The sequence below is a fragment of the Plutella xylostella genome, chromosome 6 (assembly GCF_932276165.1).
Source record: "Plutella xylostella chromosome 6, ilPluXylo3.1, whole genome shotgun sequence".
NCBI lineage: Eukaryota > Metazoa > Arthropoda > Insecta > Lepidoptera > Plutellidae > Plutella > Plutella xylostella.
The window spans coordinates 4458857-4475923 of NC_063986.1; the positions used below are offsets into that span (position 1 = coordinate 4458857).

Sequence of the window (17067 nt, forward strand, 5' to 3'; positions counted from 1 at the left end):
CTCATTCAATCCATGTTAATTACACACATATTAAACACACAAATTCAGCTTGATGAGTTGAATACGTGGTTGAATTTAATGGGTGAATTAATTTTACACCCTGTGTTAAAAACGGATTCATGATACTAAAAGTTTGAGCTGTATGAAAATAGTTAAGATTCGCCTAAAGGCTGCGTTTCCAGTACGCACACAGTTCACCCGTTACTATGCACACTCTGCAAATGAGCGCAAAACTAGCAAACTGCTAATATCAGCCATACCCAACCGATTATCTGCTAAATCAGTCGGTAGCCAACAGTTGGACTACTGCGAACGCAGCCTAGAGGGTTTCCCAAAGCAATTACGGGATACCAGAAAAAAAAAACAACAGCCATGCCATAATAATAATACTGTGAACATGATAAATTGTACATTAATGAGACGGTTTTCAACCTTAGCACCTAAAATAATATACACTTAATTAAAAGTACGGTCAGCTGCACTTATGTACCTTGTCAAATCAACGAACCGTCAATGTTTTATTGAATGGATAGGCGGTTTCAGATTGACAAGGTGCAAAAGTGTACAGCTACTTATGCAGCTGACCGTACATACTTACCTACTGTCTGGTAGAAAAAGTTACATTAGTTAACTGTTACAATTTAGCATCACATATATGGATGTGTCCCTCTTCGCTGTACCCGCGGGGGTGCATCTTCACTGGGTTGCCATTGGTCAGTACTTCTGTACCATTGGAGTTACCTGAGGATGACGAAATAAGTTAAAAAAATTATTATACTCGTAAACTGAAAATACATCTGGCAAGCGAAAGAGGGGACGGCCAAAAACCACGTGGCGTCGCACTGTCGTGCAGGATGCAGCCACCCTCAGCATGAGCTGGCACGAAGTTGAAGGCGTGGCACAGGACCGGTCAGAGTGGAAATCTACACTTCGAGCCCTATCCCTGATTAGGGATCCCAGGACCTGATGATGAAACTGAAAATATCTTTCTTTTCGGAACTCTGCTAGAGATATCATATCCCCTAGATGTATTATATGTATAAACTGTATACAGAAGTACATGTAGGTACAATACATGCACATCAAGATAGATTAGTTCCTAATAAGATTTAGTCGCATTAGAACCATCGTACTTTAATGTCAATATAAATGTGTCTTTATAAACTACTTAAACCTCAATATACAATTATACAGTCTACCGTGGTTTTATTTCAACGACCAGCACGCCACAGTACCTACAATGTTGTGTTTGTGCTAGATATTACGAAAATCCTTTCGAAGTGATGTCAAAGACTGCATGTACGGTACAAAGTAGGTGCTAACTCCACGACAGCGACAAAACACACACCACCACAATGAACTTTCTAATTAAAAACAGACCAACTTCCAGCGTTTTGTGCAAGATTTAACCGTTTGTTGGACAATTTTCCCAACGTTGGCTGTAAATGAGACCGGACGTACCTACGTTATGTTGTAAAATTCAATGTGTTAGAATTGAAATAATTGTGTTTGTGGCTTTAGAGCTTTGGTGAAAGCTCTTAAATTATGATATTCGAATATTATATTTTATGTTTCATTAGTTACATACACTTTGACTATTTATGTAACTAATAATTATAGGTAGTTTCCTAATTAAGTACTGTAAATAATTACACTTATTAATTCTTTGAATTTAAATATTTTTTTCTCTACACCTATAATCCAATCTATAAAATTTATACTTGAATGGAAGTTTAATATAGGTTATATCCAATCTCACAAAAGGAAAAAGTATCAATTTGAAATTTTTTGTGTTAGATGATAGACTTCATAAAATCTGTACTACTAGGTGATTCAGTATCGTATACTCGTATAGTCTACGATGAATTTCTTACAGAAATATGTACCTTGTTGTACCGTTTCAACCTAAAAATTTAGAGTGTATTGCATTTTTAGCTAGATCGAATCGCAAGTAACATCGAAATCATTTTATGTTTTCTTGGAACTCTACATTGTACATTTGGACGTACATTTTATTACGTACTTTTATTGAATTTCAACGTACTGAGACGAAACGAAGATTTCTTTATTCGTGCCATTTACACATTTGATTGTCTTTGGTGTACGTAATATATTTTTTTATTTCGCTGGTGGTAAATAGGGTGTTTCTTTTTATGAGAATGACGTACACCTATTGTTTTTTTTTGTAGGTTTGTGTTTGCTACACCTAATAATACATAATATGTACGTACAGATTCGTTTTATATATTATTACAGTTACCGTTTTATACGATGTTGCCGGGTATGTTTACAATCGTTTAAATTTGAAATCTATTTTATTACATTACATTTATGGAATGGGAATGGAATTTAGCCAGTTAACTATCCAAAAGGAAATATAAAATACACTGCCGGGCAATGAAAAAGTTCCACTCACAAAATGCCGACAACAAAACAATCCCAATTTTTTCAAAGATTTAATTTAAAATTGGAACAAATGATTACCGATTTTAGTTGGTAATATCCTGCCTGATGCTCTGTTAAATGCACTTCAATGTTGCAGAAGACGGCATTAAGCTAGCCTTTTCCGTTTAGAAGTAATTTGGTGTTTTTCTCAGTGGAATCATTTCATTGCCCGTGAGTGTATAAAATATAAAGATTCATATATGATTAGGTAAATTTTGGAGGATATCTAGATTCCTACATCTACAAAAGTAAGTGAATTTATGATGCTAAAAATATATGTCGGTATTTTGACAAGACTACCTCGAGCATAGTATACCTAAATAAGCAAACCGAGGGTAGAGGTAGAGCAAAGCGCCCAGCCTTTTTTAGGTATTTTGTAGGTTTAAGTTTTGTAGGTAGGTATTTAAAACTTGGACTTGTCTTGTTACTTCCTTCGGGAATATTCCGTACCCATGTACCTATAATCGTTTGCAATAGAATCCAACAATCATGTAAACAAATATGGCGGACTGACATTGACAGCGTATTGTTTATGCCCATAGTGATGTCATAGTATTCTAATTAGATTAAGTATATAAGCCATAGACTATAAAATAAAACTGATTATAGGTATAATAATATAAAAAAGTGTTTATTAAAACAAATTTAAATCTTTGTCTTCGTCATCATCACTATCAGTAGTGTCGCCGGTGACCGTAATTATAAATGGAACCACTGTGTCATCGCTTGCCGTGTCTAAAATGCCGTCGAGCTTTTTCATTTCTTCCTCTTCCTTTTTTCGTTTTGATTAATTATATTAAGCTCTTGAAAAAAAAAATTGTATTCAAATAATATTAAATTAAAATAATTTATTAAATTAAAAATAAAAGATAACTTCAGATTACGAACAACACTAACTTTTCAATGACTTATAGAGTTCGATGAGTAAAAAACTAAGATGACAGCTTGTCAAATACTTCGAAATTTTTACGTTGCAAATGTTTTAACAAATTTAACTTATAAATACAAGTTAAATCGTGTTGAAGATAATGCGAAAACAATGGTGCGTTCGTTGAAATCAGACTATGTTCATAATTGATCGTCAAATGTATGTGATTACGGAGTAATCGTGAAAATTTGGTTTGTTTACATGATTGTTGGATTCTATTGCAAACGATTATACGTACCAACTGTTGTTCCCTGTAATTTCACCTGAAAGTAACATTACATTGTTTTGATGGCTTCAGGCTGAAAAACTTTTAATCACCTGCACTGTACTGCTGAATAATTTGGTGTTCAATTTTCTTAGTGCTTGAGGTGATAGCAGTTAAAGAATAAATACGAAACCATGCCGTGTTCTAAGTAATAAGTACTATTATTTTCTAATGTACGCCTACTTTGCTACCTAATGAATGAGTCATCAATGTAATAGTTCACCTTTTTGACTTAAGTATGTTTGATGTCACATGCCTAAAGATAAGCGTCCACCTTTGGCATCGTACGCAACGGACGGGACGCATCGCCTTCAGTATTCTTTGTATAGAAATTCACACAAATGCGTGCACTTCATCGTCACTGTTTCTCCATACATTTATATGACAATCCATACGACACCGATAGGTGGACGAAGTGAAAGAGAAGCAGCATACGTACCAAGGTGGTGGTCAGAGCGAGACGGCCGACTCCGCCTCCGCGAGTGTCAGGCGCGGCTGAAGATGGACGCGTCCCGCGTGTGCCGGCTCACTGCAACAATGTTACATGAACATTTTATTTATTGTTATATATTTTTACTATATGGAAAACTTACAGATAAAATTTTACAGTTTAACAATAAAAATAGACAGTTTAAAGCCAATTATAAGTTTTCACTAATTGACGATAAAACAATTGAACAACATACACTCACGAGCTATGAAACATTCCTAGTGATAAAGCACCACGTATTCTATTCTATTCTATTCTCATAGGGGGTGAAGTTCCTGTACGTGGCTCTCTCGAGTGGAACCTTTGTACATATCCCCTTGATTTCAGCTCAGCCAGCCTAGCTCCCGAGTAAACTGGAGTAGCAGGCCTGGGTGTTGTAATAGCTGAGGTAGGCGCTCTGTTGGTCCAAGAATAGATAATCTTGTTTCTGTAGTAGGTGGACAAGCTAACAGAATATGTTCAACCGTCTCATCTACTTCCTTACATGTCCTACATAAGGGACTAGTTGAGTTACCTATGGTATATAAGTGTTTATTCACGCAACAATGTCCTGTTATTAATCCTACCATTAATGATATATTACTACGGGACAGGTTGAGTAAGTAGCGTGTAAGTTTATGGTTGTGTGATACAATAAACGCTTTAGTTTGTCTGCAATCTACACGATTTTTCCACTCCTGATTGTGTTCAGATAGTGTTTTATCGGTGAGAACTTGCCTTATTGCCTTTGATGACAAACTAATAAATGGTTCTGGCCCTATTGGTAGGGTATTTGATCCCATTCTTGCTAGTCGGTCAGCCTCGCAATTTCCTATGTTGTCGTTATGACTTTTAATCCACTGTACTGTTACATTATTTGAAATGCTTAGGTTTTCCAGTGTTCTGTGACATTCTAAAATTAATTTAGATTTTGTTACAGTTCTGCCTAAGGCACCTAAAATAGCCATACTGTCTGTGTAGAAGCAGATATTGCTATTTTTTGTGTCTTTTATTTGTGTAGCTCCGTCAAGTAGGCTGGCAGCTTCTGCCTGAAAAACAGTAGCTTTGTTCCCGAAGCTGACAGAGTATTGTAAATTAAGTTCCGGGCAGAAGACACCTCCACCGCTGCCCTTCTTGTTTAAAGCACCACGTAAATCTTGAAAGGAAAAGACTAGCTTAATGACGCCGTATGGAATATTGAAGTACATATAACAGCGCATCAGAATATTACCAACTAAAAACGTAACTATAATAAGTTAAAAAAAAGGTTAAAAAAAAATTGCGTCATTTGATGTTGACAATTTGTAAGAGGAACTTTTTAATTTCTCGCGAGTGTATTAAGTAAGTAAGTATACACAGCCAAAAGAAACAACAAGCAACAATATAAGGAAATTCCGTTCTGAGGAATACAGTTATTGCTGAGAAAAGTTTCATTCTTAGCGCAATAGCTAAGATTTTCGCATTTTTGCCTTAAATGTATCCGAATCCGAATCATCTTTACAGGTTAACCGTAGCAAGTTCTTCAGCCGATAGCAGCCCACTGCCGTAGGTCCAAAGCACGCCACTGGACGCCATTTTTTTTTCAATATATCTGTATTAATTTTTAAAACTGCTCATATTGTTGGTGGTATATTTTTCTTATCTATAAAAGTTGAAAAGTATTTCTAAAGCTCTGAACTCAATCCATTGGCTCCGATTTATCTCGAAACGTTGCTTCGACAGCCGTTTAACAGCAGTAATATCGAAGCTTAACAGTTTCCCCTTAAAATTTTATCTGCGATTTATCGGAAATCAATATCAGGCAGCAAAGTAAACATTAATGAAGATAAACAATATTTAAACTGTGCTTTATTGCTGTTAGAACGATGTTGGCAAACACAAAACAACAGCATTCTCAACTTTCGTTACAAGTTACAACAGCCATTCATTATGTAGAACTAACTCGCCCTGTAAATAATGAGACTTCAGTTTTTCTGGGTTAAGTTAAAATAAAAAAATACGAGTACCTAGGCAGTATTTATTTAGTTTTATGTGAAAGTGGTATTGCAAAAGTGGTACAGTTGGGCGAATTTTCATAAGTCCTAGAACAGAATTTATTTAGAAAGATCTCTTGAGTCACCCCCTTGCGGCTTAGTATCTATTTTAGATTCAGAGTCAAATTCATAATTCTCCGTAAAATATTACTATTATTAAATTTGCTTCTGGTCATGATAATGCGTCTATTATCATTACACTCGAACAGTTATTTAAAACCCATTTCTTTGTTGGATAACGACGCGCGTCAGGCGTGGCTGTAACGTATGTTTTCCTGCCAATAGGGATTTTCCTGGTGGCACATATCGTTATAAATATATTATATTTATATTTACTTCGTACAGTCGGTAATTGATTGAGGAAATGCGAGTAACTCGGTTCATGATTTATAACAGCTGGCGAAACAGATAAAACAACGTAAAAATGTTGTTAAAAGCGAAGTTTATTATTCAATGACCATTTTTTTTCAGATTGCCTTTTTATTATAAAACTAAGTCTAAATATATTATAGCTGGTTTAAACCTGGCTCTAGACTACCGATTTGTATGAAATCTCTGGAGTATAACCGGTGCTAAACTAGAACTATCTTTAGTCTACATTTTATAATAACGAGGAAGTTTAAACAACGAGGTATTCATCTCATTGTGTGCCTGTGGGTTTGCAGCTTTTATGCCGATATTTCATTTTCACAGTCATCTTGTTCAATAGGCTGCATTGAACTGCAAAATGCTTTCGGAAGCCTAGGCCGCTAAATGAAAGGCCATTGAATGTTACATACATACATAGGTACATAATTATACTCACGACTGTAATCCCCGAACGGATAGTCAGAAGTGACTTGAAAGCAAGTTGAAGTTGCTATTTCACTTTAAAATATGCAGCCCTGTATCTACGGGGTGGCTCAGTATACTAAATAATAATTCATTTAAGTGTATGCAGGATGTGAAATCAATTACACGATAACGTTGTTTCCTAGTATCCTATATCTCCCATACAAAGTTTAATGTGGTTTACGTCAGAGGTGGTTTGCACCAAACTCAGGTGATGTCTACTGCTGTCACTTTCTGTCAAAACACGAGTGGATAAGATTTATGGAGCAAACCACCCTTGGAGTGGAATTTAGTCTACTCTGTAGTAACTATAGATTTTATAGATTCAGGTACGTAAATATAATTACATCAGAAGCATTTCATGGTAACCTAGAAAAAAAGAAAGAATTCTGATTTTTTTTTTATGAAGGCTACCAATTTGTTGATAGCCATGGTGGTAAAACTCGATACTCTTGTAATGTTAACAATCACACTTTGAACCTAAAGTACAATAGCCGAGACCACAGCTTCTCAAACTTTACCTTCATTAAAGAATATCCTACGTCGAAGATATGTTAGTGTTTTCTGATATAAATTATTAATTTAAAGTTTGTCCAGTGGCATTATGCCAAAAATAATAACCAGTACCCAATTAGGGGCGTACCGCGTGCCTTAGGATTGGCCTCCAGTGGTGTTCTCTAACCCATGACTTTGGGAACCACTGGTGAAATCCAAAGTGACGTAATCGTCTCGACACTCTAATAAATTGAATGGACTATCAGCGGAGCAGCGGAAAATTATAATGTCTGCTGGTGAAAACCAACCGCCATTGTCATTTAACAGACTTCGGACATAAATCGTAATATTGTGCGTGACGAAAATAAACTCCTCAATAGAAGCAATTGAATTGAACACTTTTAAGGAAGTGCTGTAGTGTGATTTCAAACTAACTTGTAAAATTGGTAATAATAGGAGATTATCAGTTATCAAAAGATACCTATAATATGTATACCTAGAAAGTTTCAGAAATATTAATTCTTCCAGACACGGATAATAGATATGAAGTGAAGCTCAGAAGCTAGCTACAAGCAATACAATCTTAAAACCTTTCAGCTCAGAGATTAAAACGTAAAACAGACACGTCGGGTTTTTCCCAGATTATCTTACGAAAAACTATGTTGTTTCTAACCACGACTCTATCTTGCTTTAAACGTACCAATTTCACGAATACTCTCTTTTGCTTGTTTTTAGTCTACGTAGAGTGACCCTCCAGCACTCAAGGTGCGGGACTAACTGCCCAGTAATGCTCTATTCTGTCCGTGTATTCAATAACAGCTCAGACCCGCAGTACAACGGACTACGGTACAAGGTACAATAGGCCACAGCTGCGTAAGTGCAAAATAATGCCGAGTGTACTCCTCTAATGGCTGGTCCGGGATATTGCAGGACAGAAGCCTGATTTATAAGGTGTAGAGGGTATTCTGTTGGGATATTTAGCTATATATTTCGATTTGTATTTTTTAGGGTTTTGTTGTCTCTTTGGTAGCGTATATTTTTATTGTTATAGCGTAGTTAGAGTAATGTAAATGTCCATTCCAAATTATAACAATTTGCTCTAAGCTGTACAAAATATTCCGACTACTAAATTTATGTTTTAAAGTTAGCCTAAGTTTGGCAAAATCTTTGCCTTCATAAGTTTGAAGTTGTAACAATTCCGAGACGGAAATTTCCATTGCTTTTTTTAATGCTTAAAGTTGGCGCAGAACTTAAACAAGAACAAGTTTCGTCATGGTCATAAGTTGGCTTTAATGTTAACAATAGGATGTCATACTGTTATCCGTCCCACCGTTTGGAATCCATTGTCTTAGTTCAACCCGGTGGCTCCAGAAGGGTTACTCTATACTGACGTAAAACGAAAGATCAAGAGCTATCGTGGAAACTGATAAATACAACGAGATAGAGTCAAGGCTCACGCAGTAGCGCTCCAAAACTTAGATTTTGGTCATATAAAGTGACCCCCCTGCCTTACGAATGGCTGGAGTTAGGGCTTGTAGAGCGTGGTCTTACATGAGGTCGGTGACATATTATATCAGTGCGAATAAATGTGGTATTGCACCAGCTACATTTTAAATTAAATATTAATGTTAATAGTACCAAGAAGGCATTTTACCTAATAGCGATCTAATAGCTAAATTAATTGTACCTACCTATTTATTGTAACACTATATTTATGTATGTATTTCAGTCGAGGAACCATAGTGCGCATATAAACCCTAACAGGTTTCTGACGCACTATTCATTTGTAACCTAGATAAATGTATTTTATTTCTGACTGATTTAAAAAATAAATAAGCTTCCTAATTCCTATTAAGAAAGCTTTTAAAGCTACTCCTAACACACTGTAGGTATTCATCTATTTGAATCCTGATCGCAAAGTGGAAGTGATGCCCTAGAGCGAGCTAACCAACGTTTAGGTTCTAACTTGTTATCTTCCATATCCCCTATAACCATCTAATAAAAGCTAAGAGGCATGGAGGATGATGACATTCCATTATGATAAGCATAAATAAAAACTATTATATTATGTCACCATTGTGGTAATATCATTGAACTTGAAATACCTAAGTATAAAATTTTAAATGAAATCCGTTTTTCAGAAAAACTTTTATAATGTGTAAGTATCTAAATATTCTTCCCAGAATCCCAAAAATATTTAGACTGTAATTCTTCTTTTGATGTTGCTTACGAATTGCAATAGGTATAGCTTCTCGTATTTTCATCGGCACAAGGACTAATATTATATTATCTGAGTCTATTTCTAAGGCTCTTAAAATATTGATAAAAAGATTCGAAACTTTCATTTCACTGCGCAAGACAAATTTAAAAACAGTTTTAAATAATTAATAGATAACAATCATAAATCAATAAATAAAATTATGATTTACCTACCTAGGTTTATATGCCAGATGGCTTAGCTTTGTAATGAAAATGGGATGACTTTTTGCAAACCTGTATTTAAATACTACTTTGGGCAAAATAAAGGCGAAAGTAAATAATTTTTACCGTACCGACATTTACCGTAAAACCTTCCTAGGCGACCGTTTCGACAAACACATTATCCGCAAAGCCCACACACGACGACGTCAGAAAATATAAAAACGCTGAAACAGTGAAAAAGATGGGATTGAGCAAAGCCGCGCATCACATTTGAGGAGTCACCTAAATATTCGTGGCCCTACATGTCCCAACTATAGTTGCTTTAGAAGATTTTGCTTTGCTTTCTTTCATTTATATACGATACCTACTAAATTTATTTTAATTTACTAGTTAACAAAGACGATAGGGTTTATTATTTGAGTTTGATTTTTGCTAGCTATCGTTGCACCCAAACGTTTTATTTTTTAGTTGTTCTTATATCTAATAAAGCGTGTTATCACTTTGTTCTACAATATTAAAAAATCGCGATGAAAAATATTGCTGCTGCTCCATAATATGAACTTTCACGTGTCTTTTAAGAACGGAGAGTTGCTTTTTTGAAAACAACAGTTTTGCAGGATGACCCATCGAGTCATCCCCTTACTGCTTACTATACCGCTTTTGCAACACCCTGTATACAGGGTATTCCGTTAATCAGCCCTGTATATTGACCGGTGAAGATACGGTTATTGAAATCAAAAAAGCCAGAATAACTCACCCGAGAGAGATTTGTTCAGTTCCAACTGTTTCTTGAAATCGTTGGGGATTTCAGTTGAAGTGCTCTTGCACCTACACAACACCATTTGGAAGTAAATTCGGAACCTGTTGGACAAAAGAACAACGAATACTGTTAGTGGCATCACAAAAATGTAGATTGGAATTTATATGTCATTTATACATTACTAGCTGTTCCCGCGCGCTTCGCTTCGCCTTAAAAAGTTTTCCCGTGGGAATTCCGGGATAAAAAGTAGCCTATGTTCTTTCCCAGGGTCTATACCGTATGTATACCAAATTTCATTCAAATCCGTTGAGTAGTTTTGGCGTGAAAGCGTAACAGACAGACAGACAGACACAGTTACTTTAGCATTTATAATATTACTTAGGATGTTAAAACGACTCGGGAATCGAACATGGCGCTTTAGTCCGTGTACCTTCTAAACGCTGCATTCACAAAATTAGCCTGCTTTCATCTTAATCACTTTTTACATAATAACATTCCACCCTAGTCTTAAAATTGTATAAAGGATATGTAACAGATTGTTCCCTTGTTCCACATAAAAGTCCCGGCAGGACCCTACTACAGCATTTAAAATTAAGCTTGGCATACGAGACTTCGTAAAATGTAACAAGGATTTCAGTTTTCTTACTCTCTCAACTAGACAATACATTATATGATGCCGTCAACAATACCTAAAAAAATAGATAAATGTCCAATAAAACCGAATCATTTTTGCATCAATACCCTAAACTAAAAGGGCTGGCCTAACTAAATTTAACGACGTGAAAGATTTCCTTTTTCCGTTCCATCAACGCACCGTTGAGATATAGATGAAAATAAAGAAGACACTCGGTAAGTGACAATAAGGAGGGGACTTCATAAAACATTCCAAAACAGTAGACAGTCACGACATCATGTGTCGAATGTTTCAAAGAGGAAATGTTAACGCATAATATTAGATACGTGACGGCTTTTCCGAGAAGTCACCGTAAGGAAACTCGGTGAAGTTATTACGAGGTGCCGAAAAATATATTACGTCTGCTAATAAATTGGGTAAGGTCTTTGCACTTTCGCTTTTTTGTGCCATTGTCTTTTAAAGAATCTAGCGTTCAGGGTTTCTTCATTCAGGCTTTCATGATCGTATTGAACAGTCTCTGAATCAATATTTTATACATTTCCTGATAGATTCGGAATTGTATACTTTTCCTAGGAATTATATGTAATGCCTGGATGTCATAAATTTTCTGTAACATAAACAATGAAAATAAGGAAAAGGGATGGTTTGTGTTTTTACACGATTTGCACTTGGTGACTTTCCACTAGAGCGGAGCAGGCTAGCGGCGCGGTGAGCGAGGCAATAGTTGTCCAATAAAATCGCATGAGCGGAGTTTACATTATCCAATTTTCATTGGTCGATTCGAGCCCTCTGCTCTGGTCGCCAGGCAGCCTTATGTGAGTGTCATAAACAGGTACCTACCGCATTTTAAAACAACAACAAAAAAAATGCATTTCATAAGTATACCTAATTTTCGCAGATAAACTTATATGTATTATAGATACTTTATAATAATTATGATTTCCAAAAATACATACCTACCTGTAAATAAAGAACTTTATTATTATTATTATGTAAGTGAGTACAAGCAATTTAATTTCTTATGATGGTCCGCTAGGCTTTTAAAGTAAATAAAAGTTTTGTTAAATTTGAGACTCTTTCCTCCTTGACTTAAAGAGTTATTGTATTAGTTCAACAAGTAAGTTCTCACCACTTAATTTAATTAATGTTCAACCCGATTTGAAGTAGATTAATTTATCAATTGGCACTATTGTGTACAAATTGGATTTAAAATAAAGCAAGTAGGTATTTAACAGTAAATCCATCCAGTATCTATTCTATTCTATTCTCTGTGGGGGTGTAAGTACCTGCACCTGGCTCTCTCGAGTGGAACCTTTGTGCATATCCCCGAGGTCTAAACTGCCTTCCTAAGCTTGGACCATTTCCCACCACGCTGGTCCACTGCGGGTTGGTGGGTTTACATATCTAGATGTGCTAGATCTAGATATGCAGGTTTCCTCACGATGTTTTCCTTCACTGTAAGAGCGATGATATACATTGTACTTAAGTTAAAAGAACTCATTGGTACATGTCAGCGCCGGGATTCGAACCCGCATCTCTGGCGTGAGAAGCGGGCGCTTACCCGACTGAGCTACCACCGCTCTCCAGTATGATTAGTTAAGATAAGATTCGAGCTTCAAAGGAGGTATAACTGCCATATGATTGCAATTTACAGTGCAATCAACACACTTTTAACTCTTACGCAGCTCAAAATAAAGACTGTATCTTCCACTTCAACGTGTTACACTCAGCATCTCCATCCAGGCATATTCCACACGTAATATTCAAAGGTAATTGAGTCACGTTTGAAACAGCTTTTCGATTTAAAGTTTACGTGAAGTGGTTTGCATAAAAAATACCATACACATGTACACACTCATTATATCATTTTCCACTGATAGAACGTTCCAAGAGGTATGATTCCCGGTTATGACCATAAATAAGTAGTTAGTTTGTTTTTTTAGTGAAGTGATCCTGATGTCTCAAACAGTAGTACTGTACCTAGCTCTCTCCAGTCGTGTAGGTCAACATCATACATAATTTATAAAAATACATTAAAAAAACATTAGGTAATCGAATTGAGAACCTCCCCCTTTTTCCGAAGTCGGTTAAAAAGAGAGAAGATTATGGGTAAATGCCTTGAGCTTGCAGTGAACGGGCTGAAGATTATGATAGTTGATTGAGTTTATCTTTATTTTGCGTATATATAAATGTGAAAGACAAACCTTTTATATCTATACTTATATTTGTCTTAGCCGGTATTTGAAAATGAACCCAAGAGCACAATTTACCATCGCTGCACAATATAGTTTCTAACACCTAAATAACTTTAACTGAATCCCTGTATAAAATGTACAAACTCTAACGAGTTAAATCAAAAAGCTTTGATACGATTTAAACTACGTGACGACGAGAAAAAAAATGCAAAATCGTACACTGAAAAGCTTTCCCACGCGAAAGCTATCCAATTTAAAAATAAATATAAAGTCCTGCTCACCTTCGCTTTTATTTCTATTTTTGACCCACGGCAAATAGATAAGTATTCTTAATTGCAAATTATTACGTGGACAGTACGATATGTAGGAATGTGTATGTTTGGTGCACAGTCAATTTAAAAAAATACACGCACGGGCAATGAAAAGGTTCCACTAAGAAAAGCACAAAATTACTCCTAAAAGGAAAAGGCTAACATAATTACGCCTTCTGCAACATTGAAGTACATTTAACAGAGCATCAGGATATTACTAACTAAAACAGTCATATTTTGTTAAGTTTTAATTTAAACGTTTGAAAATATTGGGGTTGTTTGGTGTCGGATTTTTGTGAATGGAACTTTTTCATTGCCCGTGAGTGTATATGGGAATTTTGAAAATGGTTGTTTCCTAGTTATCTATAGGAGATATCATATCGAATACTCACAATCGTCATCATCAATGTGGTATCATGGATGTGGTATTTTCAATCACTTGTACGTAAGTAAACGTTCCGTAATGAAATTTAACTATTGGCATCATACCCGCGTTAGACGCGCATAGTCCGCGTTGTTCTATGATTGGCATATTTCAGTAATCCACCGCCGACACGATAGTGGGTCTTATAAGTTCAAGCTTAGCATTCAGATCACGTATAGGGTAGACCCTTAGAGCCCAAGTATCAAAATGTTGCTACTGGGCTCCGTTTCTCGTTTTGATGAGGGTCAAGTTATTCAATCATTCAGCAGGTATGATCAAATATGGCGGTTATTTATTTATGTATGTATCTATTCAAAGCCAAGTTAGGTTTCAGTTAAGTAGGCAAGTGCGTACGTAAATCTAAGCTAGATGATAACTAATATTAAGAAAATTTGTGAGCATGTTTGTTAATCTCTCACGTAAAAACTACTGAACGGATTGTCATGAAACTTGGTATGCAGAAACTTGAAACCCTGGATATACTAAGTTATTTCCATATTATTATATTTCTAATGTATAAGCTAAGGTGTAATACTTGCGGGAACAGCTAGTAATTAAATAAAGAAAAAAAATGTGAACCAAATCGAATATTTACACGGCTAAATCTGAAAAGCAAGCTTCCTCCTATTTTTAAAATATAAATAACAGGATCACAGAAGTGAAATAATTGCTCCTAAAAATTAAAATACGTTTACTATGCAAACAATAGCCTTGGGAATTGCGCTTCAAAATGCACCAGGGAACGAAAGACAAAGACGAATTTTAGCATTTGAACCATTAAATACTATAGTGCACAGTAGCATAGTGCAAATTAATACAATAGCAGAGTACTAGAGTTATTCGTAGCATACCGTAGCCGGTTGTTACATTTAATTAAGCAAATGCTGATCGGAGCGAAATAGTGTTTTGTTTTCAAAACCATGTACGAGTATTATGTGAGCTTTCTTCATCTAATACGTTGCTTGATCAAAGTTTAAATGCGAGTTTAATATTTAATTTTATTCTCAGTCCTTTCAATAACTGACGACCATCACAATATACATAGTATAATTATGAGGACTGAGAGGGACTACAGTATACGCAGAATTCTAGTTTCTGAGGCAGCGGGGGTCAACCGCAAATCAGTCGCTTCCACTTGGTATTCAGTGGAGACCTGTTCATGCAATCCGTTCCAGCCTCGTATGTTTTACGGACGACCGGGTGGCGTAACAATACCGTGCGATCCGGAAAACCGGGCAGAGAATCTGACAGCTGTGCTGGGGGTCCTGGGTGCGATGCCCGGCCGAGACAGATATTTAATTTGTATAATTATGATATGTGTTATAAATATCTCCCACCCGTCTGGAGCCAAGCATGGACATTGTGGTAACAACTATCCAGTCTTGGAGGAGGGCCAGGTCCTTCTCTAGTCTATTAACGAGTTGTTTGTTTGTTTTTATGTTTTCCTAAAACAGAAACGTCCTAACGATAACTAAAATTACCTATGATGCTGGCTATACAACGAGGGGATCATCACGACCCATCACGTCCCCACTGCTGGGGCACATGTCTCCTTCCAATGAACGAGGTAATACTGCCATCATAATGGGTACTTTTGAGCCAGGAACGACCCGGGGCGGATTATTAAATTGATCTTATCTTTATTTAACTATAATGGAAAAATGTTGTAATAATAATATGTTATTTAACACTATTATGATAGCTTTTAATAATTATAATACACTTACTTATTATTCATCCAATAGTAGATCAGCGGGTTGAACATGGAGTTGGCCATGGCGAGCCAGTAGAACGCCAGATAGATGTGCTGCGCGAACGGCGCTGAAGCCAGGGCCTGGTGGTGGTAGACCAGCACGAAGTAGGCGTGGTAGGGCAGCCAGCACAGAGCGAACACCACCACGACCAGGACGAACATACGGACCACCTGTTGGGGAGAAAGAGAGGGGTGATGAGCTGGTTTGACTGGCTATTATGTTTGTGTCGATAGCATACCACCACGATAAGGATGAATATACGGACCACCTGTTGGGGAGATAGAGAGGGGTGCTGGTTTCTAGTCAGTGATTGTGTCAATAGTGAAGTATATAAATGGGTACGTATTGCAACGTTCAAAACTAACCCTGTTAAAAATTATGTTGTAAACAATAAGTTATTTGACAGAGAGTGACAAAAGCTAGTTCAATAGCTAAAAAGTTCTATATCTTTTTTTATGAATATCACTTGAAAAGTCCAACTTTATATTGATAATATTTTCAACATAAAAAGATAATTATTAACTCGAACCCAGGACCAGTCGGGCGTCAAAAAGTCTGTGTTGTAATGGTAGATATAGATAGGCACCTACTCGGTATTTGTTGTAGGTTTCAAAAGCATATAAAATTTATAGTCATTGTTATTTTATGAATTCAATGATAGCGGTTTTGAAGGCACCAATTTTTTTATGACCTGTGATAAAACCTACTATTTTTTATTCATAAATAAATTAACTATGAATGTTACCGCAAATTACGCAAATTTCATTATCTAATGGCAAAAATAGTTTGACATTGCTAATGTTAATTTTGATGCCCAAAATCGACACCAATAATACAATGCGGTTGTTTATTATTGACACAAAACCAATTCCAAAAATTAACAATGTTAATAATATTGACAATGTTTTCCTTTCCGAGAATGCCTCAATTGAAACTATAGGCTCTGCCTACGTAATATTTGAAATATTTCATTCAATGCACTACATACCTTTAAATTAAGCAATAAATAAGGGGAAATTACCTTTGTAAATCTATGTCCGTGAAAGCCAATATAGAAAATCCTTGGAAAAACAATCTTTAAGTACTTACGTTCAAAGACAAT

At 36.0% G+C, this 17067-nt stretch overlaps 1 protein-coding gene across 1 annotated transcript in view; it reads right to left on the reverse strand.

Annotated features, from left to right (window-relative positions):
• Positions 1–540: 540 nt before the first annotated feature.
• The window catches only part of LOC105384568 (tachykinin-like peptides receptor 86C), a 56351-nt gene continuing 39824 nt past the window's right edge, over positions 541–17067 (reverse strand). The window contains exons 7-10 of the mRNA XM_048621878.1: positions 15939–16135; positions 10645–10748; positions 4078–4167; positions 541–741 (exon numbers count right to left, since the gene is read on the reverse strand). Coding sequence (XP_048477835.1) covers positions 4124–4167; positions 10645–10748; positions 15939–16135 — 345 coding nt within the window. The 3' untranslated portion in view covers positions 541–741; positions 4078–4123. The remainder of the gene's footprint in view (positions 742–4077; positions 4168–10644; positions 10749–15938; positions 16136–17067) is intronic.